General features: G+C 41.9%; 1 protein-coding gene across 13 annotated transcripts in view; it reads right to left on the bottom strand.

Annotated features, from left to right (window-relative positions):
* CUX1 (cut like homeobox 1) overlaps window positions 1–20,027 on the bottom strand; it is a 382,370-nt gene that overhangs the window by 183,718 nt on the left and 178,625 nt on the right. For all 13 annotated transcript variants that reach the window (XM_037880470.2, XM_037880466.2, XM_037880469.2 and 10 more), the window contains 4 exons: window positions 15,295–15,432; window positions 3,933–4,056; window positions 1,294–1,370; window positions 165–231 (listed from right to left, as the gene is read on the bottom strand). In XM_037880470.2, coding sequence (XP_037736398.1) covers window positions 165–231; window positions 1,294–1,370; window positions 3,933–4,056; window positions 15,295–15,432 — 406 coding nt within the window. The remainder of the gene's footprint in view (window positions 1–164; window positions 232–1,293; window positions 1,371–3,932; window positions 4,057–15,294; window positions 15,433–20,027) is intronic.

The following is a 20,027-nucleotide window of genomic DNA, read 5'->3' as shown; positions in this document are numbered from 1 at the left end:
TGTAATCAGTCTCTATATAGGATATTCAATTATGCCAATGTTTTCCTACTTATTTCTACTCCAAAACCACCTCCATCTCACCCTTCTTTCCAGTTATAACATGCAAAATTAGGAAGGTGGGGTACTAAAGGAAGATATGTAAGAAGAAAATGGTGAAATCTTACTTTGCAGTAGTTTCTTCATCATATTTTGTTTTCAGGTCAAACAATTCTGTCCGAGTTTTTTCCAAGGCTAGAAGGCATAAAACATTGAAACGTTACTGGTACTGTAATAGACCAGTACTTTGTGCAATATAAAAAGGCTACTCAATTTTTTATCCCACTATAAACTGTTTCCTGTCCAAAAATCATCTTGCATTAAGGATTCTACCTGACCAAATAAATAATGCCTTAGATGATGAAAAGGTTTTAAGAATTAGTTTTTCTGTATTTTTTAATCTGTTTCTTTTGAATTGTAAAAGTTTCCAGTTACCATTCTGCTTAATGTAGCTAGACATTATTCGTTTCACATTGCTCCTTCAACTAAAATATTTATTCCATTCAGTCCATGGAGTCAAATTTAAATGTCTTGTGTTCACAGGGAAAAAGAAACCCAATGGGCACTACCTTAGATGGACTGGCAAACACAACTGTGCAAGGATGAATAGCAAAGTAAACAGCAGGTTGCTTGATGGGAAGCAGAAATATGGTTCACGTTGAATTCCGACCATTATATACAGCACAGATTAGGGGTGTATGAGATCAGAGCATAATACAATGTGGAAAGGCAAACATGGATGTAGTCAGCAGCTCTGTGGCCTGTTTTAGTTGCAGGAACATTCCAATGACATAGCTACTATACTATATAGGTTTTACCCACTACAGCCACCAATAGTTGGCTATAGCTCAAGTGGGCGTTTATTTTGTAGATACACAGAGTTTAAGGCCAGAAGGGACCATTAGATCATCTAGACTGATCTGGCCCAGGCCACTAAATTTCTCCCAGTTACCTCTATACTGAGCCCAATAATTTGGATTAGACAACGGCATTTCAGTCTTCAGGAGACAAAACTGCTGTGTGCCACAGGCAGAGAACGGGGAGAGATCAAGTTGCCACCAATACCTGAGGACCCTGGGCTAAGAGCCCAACAGAATCTTTGATTTGCAGGGCAATTTTTAAGCACTGCTGGCTCTTCCCCTGAGTCCTAACGTAGACTTGCAAGATCTGGTTCAAGCTCAGTCCTGATTCCCTTTCATTGTATTTATCCCACCACCAGCCTGGCCATTGGTATAGATCATAACAGCAATACCAAACCTGTTTGTAAAGCTTGAACTTTGTGTTCGGCCTCCTCCAGCTTCGAGGCTGTCGACATCTGTGTTTCTTGCAACTTTCTAAAAAAGAAAAAAGGAGAGATGAAAATGGAGCTGGTGATCTTGTATACCAGCTTAACTGTATTTTGCAATTTTGAGAGAGACAGAGATTAACCAGCTCAACTGTAATCAGGCAAATGACACCACCATGTATACTACAAGATACCACAATGGGAACCATAAGCCATATCTCACTGGAATGCTGTACATATCTTGGAGTCCCAGTTATTAAAATTTTAACAGTGTAGCTACTTTAAAATGTAAGCTGTGAACATAATTCAAGAGTTGACTGCTATCTAAATGATATCTTTAGTGGAAGGTTTTCCGTAGCATAATTTGTTTTGGAAATGTCACACATATTAAGAAAATTGTCACCACGCACCCACTGTCGTACAAAGTTAGTACAAGAAGAATGATACACTTCCATTTTTCTGTCATAATGAAGGAATTTGTTGCTATAAATGATATCCTCAATAGATCTGACAGCTGTTTCATCATAATTGCAATGGATTCTAAATGCAACAACAGAATTAACTACCCTCTAAAAAAAACTATGCACATTTCAAAACAAGTATTACATTGTTGTTTCCTATATAACATGATCAGACCTTTCAATATGCTCACATTTCTTATGTCCATAAGCAACGTTCCCTTGTTTGTGTCAGTTACAGCACACGCTTTCATGTCACTTGCCCATACAGTCACGAGACTCTTCGCTAAAGGCCAGACTTATAAAGCCTATACTAGGCATAGAGTTGCTGTGACATGCTTCTGGAGACTTTTACCTATTCTGCAGATTTTAAATAGCGATGATAGAGCGTAAAGCGCCCAGCATCTTAAACGTCTCCCTGGGGAACATGTTTAAAAAAATCCTATTCAGACAAAATCAACCAAAATTTTCTAACTGTCACAGATCTTGAGTATTATTTTGTGTTTTTACATATTCTCTGACACAGTAATTTTAAACCAGACAATACATTTTCTTTTCTATCAAACTTGTTAACAAGTATCTCTGGCAAGAAACTCAGGTCAAAGTTTGTTTTTTTCCCTCCATATTAAACTATATAATTTTAGGTTGTGTTTTGTAGTCAAAAAGCACCTCTTTAACACACACCCTTTTCTGTAATTTACCTTCCACTGAACTGTCATTACATACATACATAAAAATAAAATGTATGTATGCATGTATGTATGTACGAATGTATGTAAACAAACTGGATTTGATAGAAACAAGAAACGTTGATTCTGTTATACAACAAAAACTAACTATAAAATGCTGATTTTAAAAAGTATCTCCCAGTTCACATGTAGCTTCATCCCGCTCCTACCTTAATCTAAATGATCAATCCAACCACCCACACAAACAGCCTAGGAAAATGGTAAGCCTTGAAGTATGTACTGAAGGTTTGCAGATCCAGGCACTGCTGGACTAAGGGAGGAGTACCTGAGTTGAGGGTTCATCACTGTAAAACAACCTGTTAACACTCCCCTTCTATAATGTACAGTCTAACTTCCCTGACAGCTGATCTAAATTATAGAAAAGGTTTTTAGCATTCCATTTTGCTAGCTTTTGAAAAATTAGAAATGCTTCCAAGTTTGCTTTAAAAAAAAATCAATAATTAAGTGAGAAATTAATTACATATTATTTTGACATATAGGAGCATGCACACTTTTCAAAATTAAGTTCTGAGTGAGAACCACAGAGCTCTGCCTCACTGCCAGATTCCTGTTACCATGCAAGTATGTAACCATATTGTTGGGTACAATATTTCCTCTTAAAATGCTCTGTGTTGAACCGATGTACAATGGTACTGTGACACAAAAGACTGACTGAATTACACTGTCAGCTAATGGAGAAAGATTGGCGTCACAAAGGACGATCCAACTAATGAAGAATAAAAGTAGGTTTGCACTCTTTTGAAAGTAACACCCCAAATACATCAGAGGAGTGAATCATAGAATATCAGGGTTGGAAGGGACCTCAGGAGGTCATCTAGTCCGACCCCTGCTCAAAGCAGGACCAACTAAATCATCCCAGCTAGAGCTTTGTCAAGCCTGACCTTAAAAATTCTAAGGAAGGAGATTCCACCACCTCCCTAGGTAACGCATTCCACTGCTGGCGAGCCATTCGGTCCCTAGTCTGTAGAGGTGCATGGGATTCTTCCGTCCTAAGTGTAGGACTCTGCACTTGCCCTTGTTGAACCTCATCAGATTTATTTTGGCCCAATCCTCTAATTTGTCTAGGTCCCTCTGTATCCTATCCCTACCCTCCAGCGTATCTACCACTCCTCCCAGTTTAGTGTCATCTGCAAACTTGCTGAGGGTGCAATCCACACCATCTTCCAGATCATTAATGAAGATATTGAACAAGAATATGTCCTTGTTTCACTTATACACTTGCACAATTGTCTTTCTGTGTAAAGTTGAGTATCAAATGATTCTGTCTCAAACACATAAATCACTAGAATGATTCAATGTATGAGCTGTCTCAATGAACTGAAGGAAGGACCCTGTTTGGGAAGATTAAGCAGAAAATTATGATTTCCTTCCCTCCATACAACACCTACACACACAAACACTCACCTCTCCTTCTCTGCAAAGTCATTTTGTAATTTTTGTTCTTTTTCAAGGGCTATATTCTCTGCTTGGTTCTTCAGAGTCTGTTCATATTCTCTGATTTTCTCTTTAAGCGCTTTTATTGTAACCTCTACAGAAAAACAATGAGGCAAAGAATGAGTTTACACAGCTCCATGTGGCTACAAGAATACAAGGCTCTCTTTACCCTGTAGGCTCAGTGTGTTTTAAAATTTAACTCTTCAACTCTGACACAAAATCAATGGATACGAGTCCCTTCAGAGACCTTTTACTCCCTAAATGTTAAATTGAACTTTAAACGTTTAGGTTGAGAAGGATCAATGGATTTTGCTGGGAAGCAGAGCTACGGTTTCTATAACATGACTGAAAAAAAAATCAATTGTAAAATATAATATCACCTTATTAACTAGTCTCAAATTAGCTCTCTGCTGAGTGGAGATAAATAAAGTCCCACTGTGGGTTTAAGTATGAATTTACACAAATAGTTCATTCATATTACTGTGCTCGTGTAAAAAGAAGCAATTTTAATATGGCTCTTGTACAGATTCAGTCTTTCATTAATTGAACACACACCAGCTTCACAACTGATGAAAAATATGACAGTTAGGATTTAACTGCTGTGTTAACACATATATCAAATTTAATAGACTAACTGGAATCCTTAATATTTTTGTTATAGTAACTGACGTTGTCACTGAGACTCTCACTCCACCCACACAGAAGGGCAGAATTCTTTATGCCTTAAGGCTTACAATAGGAAAGCAAGACACGGACCAAGACTGGTGTGCTTTGCAACAAAAAGGGAGTCTGGAAAGGAACCATATTTAGAGAAGACTCATAAGCTGGCAATACTCTGATGCTGCCAGGGAGAGATGTAGCAGTCCAAGAAGTGATATTATTAGCAATATTGGTGAAAGGAGAAAAATACTACCAGGTGCGAAAAAACTGTCCATAAACAAATTGGAAAGACAAATGCTACTATAAAAATTAAAGCCTACAGGTTGAAATTGGATCTAACTTATACCAGGTAAAATTAGGTTAATGGAATTTTATTATAAGACCAGAATAAGTGAGATCAGAATCTTGGTGTAGGGAGCACAGAGGGAAAAGTCAGAGCCATTGTGACCAACTAATAGAGAAGAATTGAAATAACAAATGCACATAACCAACCACCGGCTTTTGACTAAATATGACAGTCTAAAATTTTTTAGACATTTAAAAAAAATCATCTGAGGCTCATTAAATCATGTCATTGGCTGGTGTCCCTTTTTACCATATTGATCAATTGTATCCTTGAAAATCCAAGGGAAAATTCTTCCTTCAGACCTGCAAAGTAGATCTGAACATTGATATTTTCTTGGATGTGCAGAGTTGGTATTTGCCATTTGGACTGGAGAGAATTTTACCCTAAATATTTTCATCACTAAAATGTAAGAAAACAAAATGAACTAAGTAATATAGAGAACTTAATTCAGCACTGGAACGAGTAAGTGCAATTCCACTAAGGACCATGAGAGCTGCTTGCACCCTCAGACCCTGACTCATTCAAAGCTACATAGATATGAAGTACCCCAGTAAAGGGTCATGATTTAGGCCCAAACCCTGTTCACATCTATGCTCACTTGAATAGTCCCAGTGAAGTCAATGGAATTACTCCACTCCAGGAAGCAAGCACCTTATTTGTAATCTGTGCTGGCTAAAGCTCAATAAGCAATTACAGAAATACCACTTCTGGGGGATGGCACTTACAGGAACAAGAAAGTTTTGAGAGGGAGTTCTCCAGGTTAAGGAGGAGAGTTTACATTATCCTCGGGTGAGTTTCTCAGTTTGTTTGTTTTTGTCTGCTTGCTTGCTTCCTTGCCATGTGCTTGGTAGATTGACAAATATAGTGTGGTCTGTTCTGGGGGCTGTGTGCTGAGCCAAGCAGCCTGCTACACTAGGCTGACAGCTTACTAATGAGCCTCCAGCCTGCTATCCTCTGAACCCTAACCCCTTTAAAATCCCTTGACAAGGAGGCAGGGCTAACTCAGGGCTAACCCCCCACCCCTCAAAAAAAAAAAAAAAAAACCCTCCAAACTAAACAAAAACAAAACACACAAACAAAAAAGCCCTACAAGAGTAAAAATAATGCAGGCAGAAATCCAGGAGCAGATTAGGGGCTATCTAGTTTATCACACTGAATGTGGCATGTTCATTTATCTGCCTTGTGGGCAGGTGGCATGTGTGTGCATGCAGTGCAAGCAGCTCTTGGCCCCCACAGACACAGTACAGGCTCTGGAGGCCAGAATGGCTGAACTGAAAGAGCTAAGGGAAACAGAGGAACATAGACAAGACTTTCAGGCACAGAACAGAGTGGTCCCAACCCCAATCTGACAGCCTCTGTACTGTTAAAGAGGATGAAAATCTCAGGTAAGGCGCGCATAAGGCTGGAGCAGAAGGAAACAATCTTATTGTTGAGACCCTCCTTCCAGATTATGTAATGGGATCCTCTCACACTGAGGTTATCCCTCCAGGACAGGGAACAGTTATTAGAAAGAGACAGGTAATAGTGATGGGGATTTGATTCTCAGAAGAGAAGGTTACTCACCTTGTGCAATAACTGAGGTTCTTCGAGATGGTTGTCCCTGTGGGTGCTCCACTTTACGTGTCTTGACACACTGCACTTGTAGTTGGAGATTTGTGATAGCCGTGCCTGGTTGGGCCGCGCACACGCTGTTGCCATCTTGCGCTGTTCTGAGCGGCGACAGTGGTGTACAACCAACCATTCCTCAGTTCCTTCTCTACCTCAGAGAATCGATTTTAAACTCCAAAGTAGAGGCGGTGATGCATGGAGTGAAAATTATGGTAATTTTCTGGTAATATGGTAATAATTATGGTAATTTTCACTCCATGCATTTGAAGAAGTGGGTTTTTTACCCACGAAAGCTTATGCCCAAATAAATCTGTTAGTCTTTAAGGTGCCACCAGATTCCTAGTTGTTTTTGTGGATACAGACTAACATGGCTACCCCTCTGATACTAACGAACCCTAATCTATCTAACAAGAAAGAGAGGGTGCCGCTGATCGGTCTGACTCAGTCTAAACGTGGTAGAGAAGGAACTGAGGGATGGCTGCGCACCGCTATGTAACAGCTTGGAATGGTGCAAGAACGCGCAGCCGTTAGGGGAAATCAACCTAGTTAGCATATGTGACTCCATTTTGGGTTTCCTCTCGGCCATTAACTAGAAGCGAGCACATCACATACCAAGGAAGGAAGGATCCTTCAAGATGGACAACTGGACAGTTTCAAGATAAGGGAAACAAAGGAGACAGGAACCAGCCGACATGCCTGAAATAGTTGCCACTTCAGCTTTTTTGCATGGGGAAGGTGGCTGCAGGGGATTGGTAATAGATAAGGAGAAGGCCTGTTTATTGGTTTAGGCCCCCCAAGGCGCACAGGCAGGATGTTTTGCCAACAGTATATAAGCTTGGTGTAACCTGTAATCGGGGTCCCGTTCTGCTTAACAGAGCGGTACCACGCTCGAGCGCAATAAACCTACAAACTTTGAGATAAGCTGTAGTTTGTCTTTATTTGGTTGCCTCAGCCTAGAAACGAACTGTACCTGTCCTCACTGAAATAATTCACAACAGTTTTGGCGACTACGAAGGGACTCTAGGCTTGCCCTTGTAAGCGAAGCCACACTCCTTCCCTCGGACAACTCCAGCCGGCACCGGGTGAGTTCACCTTCGAGAACTCCGAGGAACAAGAGTGTGGGCCGTCGCTTAAGTGATAAGGTGGCACATTAGGCGTTCTTTTGGTAGCCCTAGAACGGGCTCCGGGCAGAGCGTGAGCAGGGGACCCCCTTTGGCTGAGATTCTCGAGAATTGGAAAAATATTTCTGGCACCCATGGGTTAGGTAAAAGGAGAGCTGTAATTTTGTGTAAAGTCGAGTGGCCACCGCTGACTATTCAGACGCCCTTTGGATGGCCACCTGATGGAACTTTTGGACAGGATGAATTCACCTGCCTTAGACAACAGCTGGAGGAGAAGCATCCAGCTCAAATGGATTATTGGTATGTATGGGATAATTGGGCATACGCTCAAGATAAGGGGTGCCCCTTGACTTTGAGCTCTGGTACCAGATCTAAGGTTTGCATGCCGCTTGCGGATTCCGCTCCGCCCTATGCTGCTTTCCCTCCTCCGTCTCTTCCCCCTACTCCTCCTCCTGCTGCCCCTCTATACCAGTCTCTAACCCCACCCCCTGTTGCGCTTCAAGCACCCCTGATACAACAGCCCATTGCGACGGACACTGACCGTGTCACTATGGTCACGGTCCACCGCCCTTTTGGCCCTGGGGACGTGGTAACCTGGCAGTCACAGACGCCGAGGTTGTGCGACGATCCGGAAAGAGTCCTACAGACTATCCGTTCAGTCTTTACGGCATTCAACCCTAACTGGGCAGACATCCAGGCTATTTGGCAAACCCTACTTACCCCTGACGAGAGGTATTCTATTCTAGACGCTAATCGGCGTTGAGTGGGGGACGCTGAGAATCGCACCCCTTGGCCCCAAGCCGATCCAGGTTGGAATCCCAACGACCTCGATGGCCGGGCCCGCCTCTCAGCTGCCCGGGAAGGGCTCCTGGAGAGCATCCGTAGGGCGGGTAGTAAGACGGCAAATTGGTCAAAAATTAGAGTGTGCCAGCAAGACCTAAACGAGCATCTGCCTGCATTTTTTGCCCGCTTGTTTAAGCAGGTTAGACTGTATGGGGGAGGGGTGGAGCAAGAAGCCGAGGTTAGCCGCACGATGATGGTCTCTTACTTTGTCGATCAAGCGGCACCGGACATAAAGTATTTAACTAAACATGTTCCCGATTGGCCAGGGAAACCCCGAAGCGAAGTAGTTCGCCTGGCCACTTTTATGTTTAATGGTAGAGATGAGGAGAAAGCTAAGGAAAAACGTAAGCAAAAGAAGTATGTTGGCAGCCGCATTGCAGGTTCCCTTGGGGAATCAGCACTGGCAGGGACACGGGAATACAAGGGGGAGGGGACGCGGGACAGGACGGGGAGGAGGCTGGGGTGGGACAAGGAACGGGAACTGTAATTATTGTAAGCAACAGGGGCATTGGAAGAGGGAATGCCCCCTGCTTCCACGAGGGGCTCCTTGGCAGGATCAGCTGGAGACCGGTTCTTCCTTTCCCTCTAACGCTCCCCAGGACTTCGCTAATCCCCAGTGACTAGAGGTGGAGATTTTGGGAGCCGTGGGAGAGTTGGAATGGGATCTTGGATTGCAGTTGCAAATTTACTTGAAAATTGGGGAACAGTTTGTGCCCTTTTTGGTGGATACCGGAGCCACCCTTTCCACTTTAACTTTTGTTCTGGGCTCTCTTTCTAATACCAAGGTCTGGGTGCAGGGTATTGAGGGCAACCCGAGCTCGACTCCCCTATCCTGCCCCGTCCCTGTGGAGCTGGGTTCTTTAAAGTTGTCACATAGATTTGTTGTCATGCCAGAAGGCCCCGCTAACCTTCTTGGGCGGGACGTGCTTAGCAAGCTGGCAGCCCACATATATTGTGCCCCCGGGGGGCTTCGCATGTCTGTCCCGGACTCGGCGGTTGCTTCTCTTATGGCCTCGGTTACCCCGATTCCCGATCTCCCCACAGAATTGTCCAGCGTTCCACCCAATTTGTGGAGCATGAGTTCCACCGACGTGGGCCTCCTTAAATCAGCCACTCCAGTCAGTCTGCAGGTGAGGGATGGGCCGCCTCCCTCTGTAAAACAATATCCCTTGCCGAAGGAGGCAGAGGAAGGTATTTCCCTTCTTATCTCTAGCTACTTAACCCAGGAGGTCTTGGTTCCGTGCACTTCTCCTTATAATACTCCTATCCTTCCTGTGAAAAAGTCAAAACCGGGCCCGGATGGGCGCCCAGTTTATCGGTTTGTTCAAGATCTGCGTGCGATAAACAGTTATGTTATAACCCCCCACCCAGTGGTCCCTGATCCGAGTACTATCCTGACACTGATTCCCCAGTCGGCTACTTGTTTCACGGTTGTAGACTTGTGTGCTGCATTTTTCAGTATTCCTTTCCACCCCGACTCCCAATATCTGTTTGCGTTCACTTGGGGGGGGGGGGGGTCAGCAGCTAACCTGGACGTGCCTCCCCCAAGGGTTCTCAGGTTCCCCCACTATTTTTTCCCCGAATTCTAGCCGATGATTTGAAAGACATTGTTTTGCCTAGCTCCTCTGTTCTAGTCCAATATGTGGATGATTTGTGGATTGCTAGCTCTGATTATAATGCATGTTTAGCTGATTCAGTTACTCTGCTTACTGCATTAGCTAATAAGGGCCACCGTGCATCTCCATCCAAGCTGCAGCTGTGCCGAACCCAGGTGATCTATTTAGGTTTTGTGATTCGGCCTGGAGAGCGTTTACTCTCCCGATAGGGTGCAGGCAATCCAGGATTACCCGCGCCCGACTACAAAAAAGCAGTTGCGGGCTTTCCTGGGGGCTGCAGGGTTCTGCCGACGCTGGATAGTGGCCTTCGGGGAACTGGTGAAACCGTTAGTCCAGGCCACCACAACTTCTAACCCCAATTCTGTTCTCTGGACCCTGGAGATGGCAGCCGCTTTCGCATCCACAAAGAAAGCCCTGATCTCTGCACCCACCTTGGGACTCCCGGATTACGGTAGACCATTTTTTCTCTTCAGTCACAAGCAGCGGGGAGTGGCCAGCCATGTCCTATTGCAGTACCCAGGGGATCGCCCATGCCCCATAGCTTACTATTCCGTACAATTAGACCCTGTCATTCGGGGATCAGTCTCCTGTGTGCAGTCCATTGCCACTGCAGCCCTTATGGTGGAACGGTCATGCCCTATTGTTCTGGGGCACCCTTTGACTGTCTGGGTCCCCCATGAGGTTGAGGTTCTCTTAAAACAGCATACAACGCAGGCGCTGTCTCCGCAGCGGGCACACAAATACGAGCTGATTCTGCTGGCCGCTGACATCATCACCCTTTGCCGCTGCAACGTCCTCAACCCGGCTACACTGACACCCCTTCCAGAGGATGGCACGCCTCACCATGTATGTATGGACATCATCGCTGAGAGTGGTAAGCCTCGCCCGGATTTAAGTGACCAGCGATGACGTCCATACCCGCAGACGCCTTGTCTACCCTTCAAATTGAGGTGACGCAGTTATCTCAGACCACACTGCAGAATCGCTTAGCCTTGGACTATCTCCTTGCAAACCGGGGGGTGGGGGGGAGCTTAACCGGGGAGCTTGTTAACTCAAGCTGTTGTGGCTTTGTGAATCAACACCGCAGGGTGGAAACCGATATCCACACCCTTATGCAGCAGGCCACCTCGCTTCACCGTGTCACCCTTGAAGACACCAGTACCGGATTCCATGAGGCCTGGAGCTGGCTCACCTCCTGGCTGCCAGACTTGGGGAAGGCGTATTTTGTACCTCTTTCTTATGGCTGTTTCTGTTTTTGTATTATTCTTTGTATGCCTACAATGCTGTAGTATTTGCTGCCGGCAAATTTTAATCTTGCATCGAGGTTATTCTGCCCCGATATAATTTATTGACGTACATAAGAAAAGGAGGGACTGTAGGGGGAAATCAACCTAGTTAGCATATGTGACTCCATTTTGGGTTTCCTCTCAGCCATTAACTAGAAGCGAGCACATCACGTACCAAGGAAGGAAGGATCCTTCAAGGTGGACAGCTGGACAGTTTCAAGATAAGGGAAACAAACCTGGAGACAGGAGACAGCTGAAATGCTTGAAATAGTTGCCACTTCAGCTTTTTTGCATGGGGAAGGTGGCTGCAGGGGATTGGTAATAGATAAGGAGAAGGCCTGTTTATTGGTTTAGGCCCCCCAAGGCGCACAGGCAGGATGTTTTGCCAACAGTATATAAGCTTGGTGTAACCTGTAATCGGGGTCCTGTTCTGCTTAACAGAGCGATACCACACTCAAGCGTAATAAACCTACAAACTTTGAGATACGCTGTAGTTTGTCTTTATTTGGTTGCCTCAGCCTAGAAACGAACTGTACCTGTCCTAACTGGAATAATTCGTAACACAGCCCAACCGGTCACTGCTACCACAAATCTCCAGTTACAAGCACCTAAAGTGGAGCACCCACAGGGACACTCCTCAAAGAAGAAATATAGATAGCTGGGTTTGTGATGACCAGAAGAACCTCATACTAAATTGCCTGTCAGGTGCAAAGGCTGTGGATCTCACGAGACATCTAGACAGATGTATGTGCAGTGCTGGGTAGTAGCTAATGGTTGTGGTTTATGTAGGTACCAGTGATGCAAGGAAAGACAGGCGAGAGATCCCAGAGGCCAAATTTAGGCTGCTAGGCAAGGGATTCAAGTCCAGGACCTCTGAAGTGCTTTCAGTTCCATGTGCAGGGCCAGAAAGAGAGGTAGAACTGCAAGGTCTCAATGCACGGATGAGATGACAGTGTGAGGAGGAGGGTTGTAGGATTATTACAATCGGGGAACCTTTTGGGAAAGGAGGATCCTATATAGGAAGGACAGGCTCCACGTAAACCAAAATGGAACCAGACTGCTTCACTGGAGATTTTCAAAAGGAGACTGGACAGCCATCTGTCTTGGATGGTTTAGACACAACAAATCCTGCATCTTGGCAGGGGGATAGACTGGATGACCCTTGCAGTCCCTTCTAACCCTAAGGTTCTATGATTCTAAGTAAAATTAAAAAGTTGTAGAGGATTTTTTAAATAAAGGGCTGGGGAAAAGCTGACAGATATGGAGAAGCACATGGTTCGGGCAGAGACATCCCTTAGGGATGAATTTATTAATGGGAGAACTCTATATCCTAGTAAACAGGATACAAAAGAAGTTGGTAAGTACAGGTAGGAGCTAGTGAGGAATAGTCAAACACAAAAGAGTCCCATTTAAATACAACACCTAAAGGAAGCAACTGAATATTAACAAAATGTACAAGTGCTTTTTATAAGATGGGTGTACCAGAGTGCCTGGTATTAATCAAGGATAATGATATAATAGGCATTGTGGGAACTTGTGCAGCAGCAGTCAAAAAAGTTAACAGAATGTTAGAAACCATTACGAAAGGGATAAATAAGATGACAGAAAATACCATAATGCCACTATATAAGTCCAACAATACTGTGTGCAATTCTGGTCACCGCATCTCAAAAACAGATCACAGAATCATAGAAGATTAGGGTTGGAAGAGACCTCAGGAGGTCATCTAGTCCAACCCCCTGCTCAAAGCAGGACCAACCCCAACTAAATCATCCCAGCCAGGGCTTTGTCAAGCCAGGCCTTAAAGACCTCTAAGGATGGAGATTCCACCACCTCCCTAGGTAACCCATATTAGAGTTGGACTAAGGGGGGACATGAGAGAGGTTTATAAAATCATGAATGGTATGGAGAATGTGAATAGGGAAGTGTTATTTACCCCTTCACATAACACAAGAACTAGAAGTCACCAGATGAAATTAACAGGCAGCACATTTAAAACAAAGAAAAGGCAGTACCATTTCATACAATGCACAGTTAACCTATGGAACTCATTGCAATGGGATTTTGTGAAGGCCAAAAGTATAAATGGCTTCAAAAAAGATCAATCAATGGCTATTATAGCCAAGAAGGTCAGGGATGCAATCCCATGCTCCAGGTATCCCTAAACCTCCAACTGACAGAAACCATCAGGCACAGACCACTGTCAGAGACAGGATACTGGGCTAGACAGACCAGTATGGCCATTCTTATGTTTTTAACTTCATTTAAGGCCATGTACAACCCATTTATGGAAAGAAATCAAAACACCCTCAACTACTAACAGGACTCTGTAGGTCATTCCTAACACATTCAGACCATTTCAATTTAAATACGGCATAGAACTGCAATTCCAGAGTGAAAACACTGATCAAAGAGGATTTGGTACATGAATGAAATAAATGTATATGGCATAAAAAAGCCACACATAATAAATGTTAATTTTGTAGTTGCATTAGAGGGCCCGGACCTGCAAGGTGCTGACTTCCCTCAGCTCCCACTGGTTTCAAGATCACAAGCTCTTCATGACATGTCCTTCTACATGTTTGCATGACATTTAGCATAATGGGCCTTGATCCTGACTGAAGTATTTAAGTGCTACGCCTGTCAAAATAAATAAATAAATAAAAAGCAAACAACCGGAGTTGACGGTTCTTTACACTTTCCAAGATCAGGTCCCAAGCTCCTAAACAAAGGTGGTCAAAGTGCATGACCAATAGAGTGCCACAAAGTGAACTGTGGTTGTGTCTCTACTTTTATCAAAGTAGTGCAACTGCCAAGGGTAGAGCTCCCAGTACGCAATGTTACATCTATTGCAGTCCAGTCTGAAGACCTGGATGCTGAGGGACCTGCAGTCTCAATGGGCCACTCCTTTCATATTAAAGAGAGAGGTGGCTGTAACACGCATCTTTTGCTGCAATTTAGGTTCAGCATATTGTGCCCCAGTAAACTGTCAATGAGACCTCTAGCTGGGCAATGTTTGGATCCCCACGTCTTACATGATAAACAAAGCCTACTCTCCCATGTGGTAGAACAATTTGCTGCTAGTGTAACTCAGAATTGGATATTTACAAGGAAACCACAAGTTGTGTGTAAAGGGAAATAGGTTTTTACAGTGAGCATATTTTGTTTCCTGGTGCAGGAAGCATGTTTTCTGAAAGGCAAGAAAGCCTGGGTATTTTCAGAGACAGCAGGTTTTTGCACCTTAGATAATGGTCTTTTCATGTATCGTGGTCATCTTAAAAAACTTGCCAACTGCCTTAAAAAATGAAACTTTACCTCAGTATTTGCACTATTACCTGGGCATTCCCTGTAGTAATTATACAGAATTCTGCAAGTACCGAGGTAACTTTACTAATTTATCTGAGGAAAAATTGAGCAGAGAAGATATACTTTTTAAAAAAAACAAAACAAAGTTCTTTATAGTGGATTAAAAAAAATACTTGTTTGGCCTTAGACCAGTCTTACTATAATCTCAGTATTTAATGACTGCTATGTAACTTCAGTATGCCAGCTGGATCACTACTAGGTATTGCTGAAGGCAACAACAGAATGCTTAAAAGAAGAATGTCCAGCTATCACATGATACTATAGGAAAAGTTCTAAAGGAAATCCTATTGGTCCAGTCAAAGTAAAATAGTCATATGCAGACATGCAAATTTCAAAGTGGCTATAAGCATGCAATAGTCTTCCTTTATTAAATACCAATATATCTGCGCACACTAATTTTATGAAATACAATTAGGGCTAATCCTAATATTCTTCAAACAGTCAGAATTACAATCTGAGAGAAAGAGTGCAATTTTTTCCACCTACCTTGATTTTTCACTTCAGCAAATTCCTTGTTGTATTCCTCTAGAGTTTCCCTAAGTTTCTGGTTCTCTGTTTCAATATCATGCATGCGCTGGACTTTCAGCTGAAGCTGCTGTCCTAGATCCAGAGCTGGAACTGGATCTAAATAATAAAAAGACAACAGCAACACCGCTATAGCTTTAGTAGCTCAGAATCCTGAAATTCTCCTTCTTCCTTAGTTAAAATGACATTCTAAAGGTCATATGCAGTGGTGTTGTAGTAAAGCCTAGGTCTTATTTACTTTCCTCTACTTTCCCACGTGTTTTTTTAAAATGATATACAATTCTTTATATTTAGGCTCTCCCTTATTTTCTAAATGATGAACAGTATCTTTTTAAAGTGATAAAAAGTATTCTGACAGCATCTTTAAAATGACACAGACTAACGAGGCATGAAAAGTCTCGAGATCCAATCTATTTTTATGAAAAAGACATTAATGTACAAGACGTTTTGTTGTTCTTTTGTTGAGTAAAAGCAACAAAAATTATATTAATTACTGATTAATGGAGTCCTTTAAATACCTCCCCTTTCAAAGAACCATACTTTTGAATAAGCTTGTACCATTACCATAAGGCCCTCAGCCATAAGGCACAAACAAGTACAGCTGTGTGGATCTGTGAAAGATCTGTTATTTGATATCAGAATCTCTTGCGTGAATATGATTACAAACCTTTGGCTCATTTTCTATCATAGTGACATTTACTAGTAAACAACTGATGCGAATGCTAATAAAATTTAATTCTGCTAATTGGAGATTTTATGGTACTTATTCTCTATTTTTCTTACACAATAAATTAAATACAAATTTGAAACACTTTATATGTTCTCCTATTGTCAATTCTATCAATTTCTATTCTGCTAAAAACACTGTTACAATACACCTGCCATGTATGGATAGAGAATTTATTCTGGGATCTCAGCTTCCCAGTCAGTGCTGAAAATGCTGGAGTCCAATGGACTTATAAAAAATTATTGAATGCATTTCTCTTATGGGCGCCAGCATCACTTGTGAAATGGCAGCGAAGATTTAGTCTCCTGTTGAGGAATGCTAAACACTAAACTCAGTGGATCAACAACAGTATATATTATGGAGTTCACTTAATTTTCAAACACCGTAGTCATTAATTTTTCAGACCACCCTCAGTCTCTGGAAACATAATAAGTCTATTGTACCTCTGTTAACACATTAAGCATGAGCCTGTGCGTTTTTCAATATGCTAGCATTGTTTCACAGTTTATAAAAGAACAGTGCTGGGTTATGTTGAACTCAGAGACATCATAAGTAGTATACTGCATTTTATTATTTAGTTCCTCAACAGCTTATGACATTACCTTCTTCATAATATAAAATCTAGGCTGCTTGTCATCTATTCTCTGTACATACATTCATAGTTTATGACTACATAGATTTTTCATTTATGTTTTTAGGCCAAATACTTTTCATTATTATTATCTCTATTAAAATATTTGTAATAAATCAAATTTAAAATGTTATTGTGGCAGGTACAGGGGGTCTGGGTAAGGAATTATACATAAAGTTGAAGTTATAGCAGCACTGAGAAGTCCCTACAATATTTACACACAGTCCAGTTAAGGTGCAGGCTGTCACAACATGAACCTTCTCCCATGCAGCCAAAACAACCATTACCTAGAATGACCATTTTGTCACATTTCTTCAGTCCAGTGTTTCTCCAGCAAAGCCCGTCCAGCTCTTTGGACTACTAATCATAAAGAAAGACTGGATGGTGTCAGCCTATCTGATTTAGGGCTATAATACAAACTTAAAAATATAGCAAGTGACGACCTAAAACTTTATCTGTGATACTTCTATAAAATATCATTAACGTTTGTGTTAACAGGCCTAAAATACCATGGCCAATACAAACTGTATTTATAAGAACCAGTGTTTGTACACTGCCTTCTATCCCCATGATTTTTAAAAACATTTTTAGTACATTCTTTTTAAAAACCCAGGATACACACAAGACGCTGTAACAATGCGGAGTCCGGTGGCACCTTACAGACTAACAGATTTATTTGGGCGTAAGCTTTCATTTTCACTCCATGCATCTGAAGAAGTGGGTTTTTTACCCACGAAAGCTTACGCCCAAATAAATCTGTCAGTCTTTAAGATGCCACCGGACTGCTCGCTGTTTTTGTGGATACAGACTAACACGGCTACCCCTCTGATAGTTGGCACCATACAAGACACTGTCTGCTCCAAATAAACAATGCTTTTCTAGACTGAAATTAGGAAGGAATTCAAAGACGTATAAAAATAACACGTGCATTATAAAGTGAATAATGACTAACCCTTTAGTCAAATTTTCAATCCCTGTAAAGCATTATACTGTAAATAAAAATTCATGCAACCTCATAATTATTCATCAGGACATGTATATTTAATTTAGCTCTATTAAAGGTTAATGCTAAAGTAGCAAACAGTCACAGAAGGACCAAAATGTAAAAACAGTCTCCCATGCATTAAATTTCAAACTTTACTATAGCTTAGTTGACCAACTAAAAGCCTGCAGCCTTAGAATATTGTTTTGGGATTCGTAAAAGGCATTGCCGAAGTACCTCTTAGGCTTAATTTATAAATGAAACTAATTACTGCATGACAACATAATGACTATGACTTGCTTTGGCTAGAGAATCAAACAATTAATTTATGTATCTCAAACCCCAACGTGCATTTTAAACTTTAGAAATCACAGCTTTTTGGTCTTCTTAATTATCTCCAACACCATTTAAACTTCACACAAGTATTACTGTGTTCAATGTAAGCACCGCAATCTGAAATCTTTGATGTTATATTTTCCTTCTTGATTGGTGTGAGGGTTTTTTTTTGGTTTTTTTTTTTTGGGTGGGGGGGGGGGGAGGGAACAACCAGAACTTGCACATATAAAAGGCTGTCTTTTTATGTTACACAGATTTCATATAATTTAACAGGAGGTCACTGACATTTGAAGGAACTGAAATGAAATGGTGATAGTGTACAGAAAGCAGCAAAGACAAGGTTCCAAATAAGGGAGTGCTTTTTCTCTAACCCCCAGTACAGCAAAACCTTGCTGATCGACACTAGTAACTGAAAGACTCACTGTAAATGACAATTTTGCAAGCTAGAGAATAAGTCCCAAATCAAGAGTCTGGTGCCCCGCCTGGACACAGAGCTGACAAGAAGACGGGGAAAGAGAGGAAATGCTTAAATCGCTAGTATACAAAAATGCCTACAAATCATTACCATCTGGTGAAAGGTGAGTTGAGATACCTGCTTTTATGCTAAACCTTTCATTTTATTATGACCTCATCTTCCAACTCCCCATACCCGTTTTTCTGTCTAATCCACCTGTTGCATCCTAACACCAAGACAGAAACTCATCTTTATTTCTATTTATTTAGTGACTAGCATAATGGGGCCCTGATCCTTGACTGAGCGTCAGACATAGTACCATAATAGAAATACTAAATAATAGTCAAAACTATTCTTCTATGCCACTCAAGCCCTGAGGATGGATTAGTGTCCACAGAGCTCACCCTTCCCCTAACCTTTCCGTGTGCTGCCTTCTCAGTGCTGCTTCACAAGGAGCTCACTCTGAGCAGGTCTCCCCGGCCACACACATGGCAGACCTGCGTGAATGCGCAGGTGTGCACTACAAATGAGACTCTGGTCAAGAAGTAGGGGGCTGGATATGCCTCTGAATGAACAAAGACATGCAAAAAGCAACTGTGTTAACTTTGGACAAATGCAGTGTCGTTTTCCTGGCAGATAATACTTCACAATATACTAGTTAATGCACACTAGTGTATTTTGTTTTAAAAAAAAAAAAACAACGGTGTCAAATTAATATAAGGCCTTAATAACAGGATCTGCTATTAAACCACTTCTGAGAGGGGAAAGAACACCAATTTTTTGGTGGAGTTTATAAATGTGTGGACGAGCCAGGTTCTATTGTGCATATTTTAAGAGCAGGGTTTTAAAGTAAAAGAAAGGTGGATCTCAATGAAACAATGCACTGCATTACCAGCCTGAGGTAACATTTCAGCAATAGCCATAACATTTTAACGCTTAGACCAAATGTAAACTCTGCCATAGTACCACAAAGTAAAACTGGACTATCACTGAACAGATGAATTTCCAAACTGAGTTTTCTTCAAAAACAATTCTCCATGCATTGTACAAGCTGGAAAAAAACACGGATCTTAATAATTCAATATAACTGTTTACACAAAGAGCACTGTGGGTAATGTTGCCCTCCCCTGTCATTAGGCAGAAGATGAATGCACCCCCTTGTGAGTGCTGTTCACGCAATGACATCACGCTCCTGCATGCGTTACTTTTCGCCAGGGCACTCTAGGCTAATGTAATCATACGATTATATAATTAACCCAGCTGTCTCATTAAGAAAATCAACTGGAATTCAGGGCATAATTAGTCATACAGCAATTAGCATGCTGATGAGCAACTGATGAAAAGCTGTCTAGATATTGAATATGCTGGGACCACCTTATTTATTTAAAAAGGAAAAGAAAAAAGCACCTCAGCAGAAAAAAAAATAAGATCAATTTTAAGAAGTTAATCTTTAAAAATATTTCTGATAGTACTTGTTTGAAAAGATAGAGAAGTGAAAAAAATAGTGAATAGTGAAATTATTTCTAAATCATGTGAACAGACTTCAGAAGCAAAAATCAATTGT

Source organism: Chelonia mydas, chromosome 17 (assembly GCF_015237465.2).
Source record: "Chelonia mydas isolate rCheMyd1 chromosome 17, rCheMyd1.pri.v2, whole genome shotgun sequence".
Taxonomy (NCBI): Eukaryota; Metazoa; Chordata; order Testudines; family Cheloniidae; genus Chelonia; species Chelonia mydas.
This window is presented reverse-complemented; position numbering and strand designations above follow the sequence as displayed.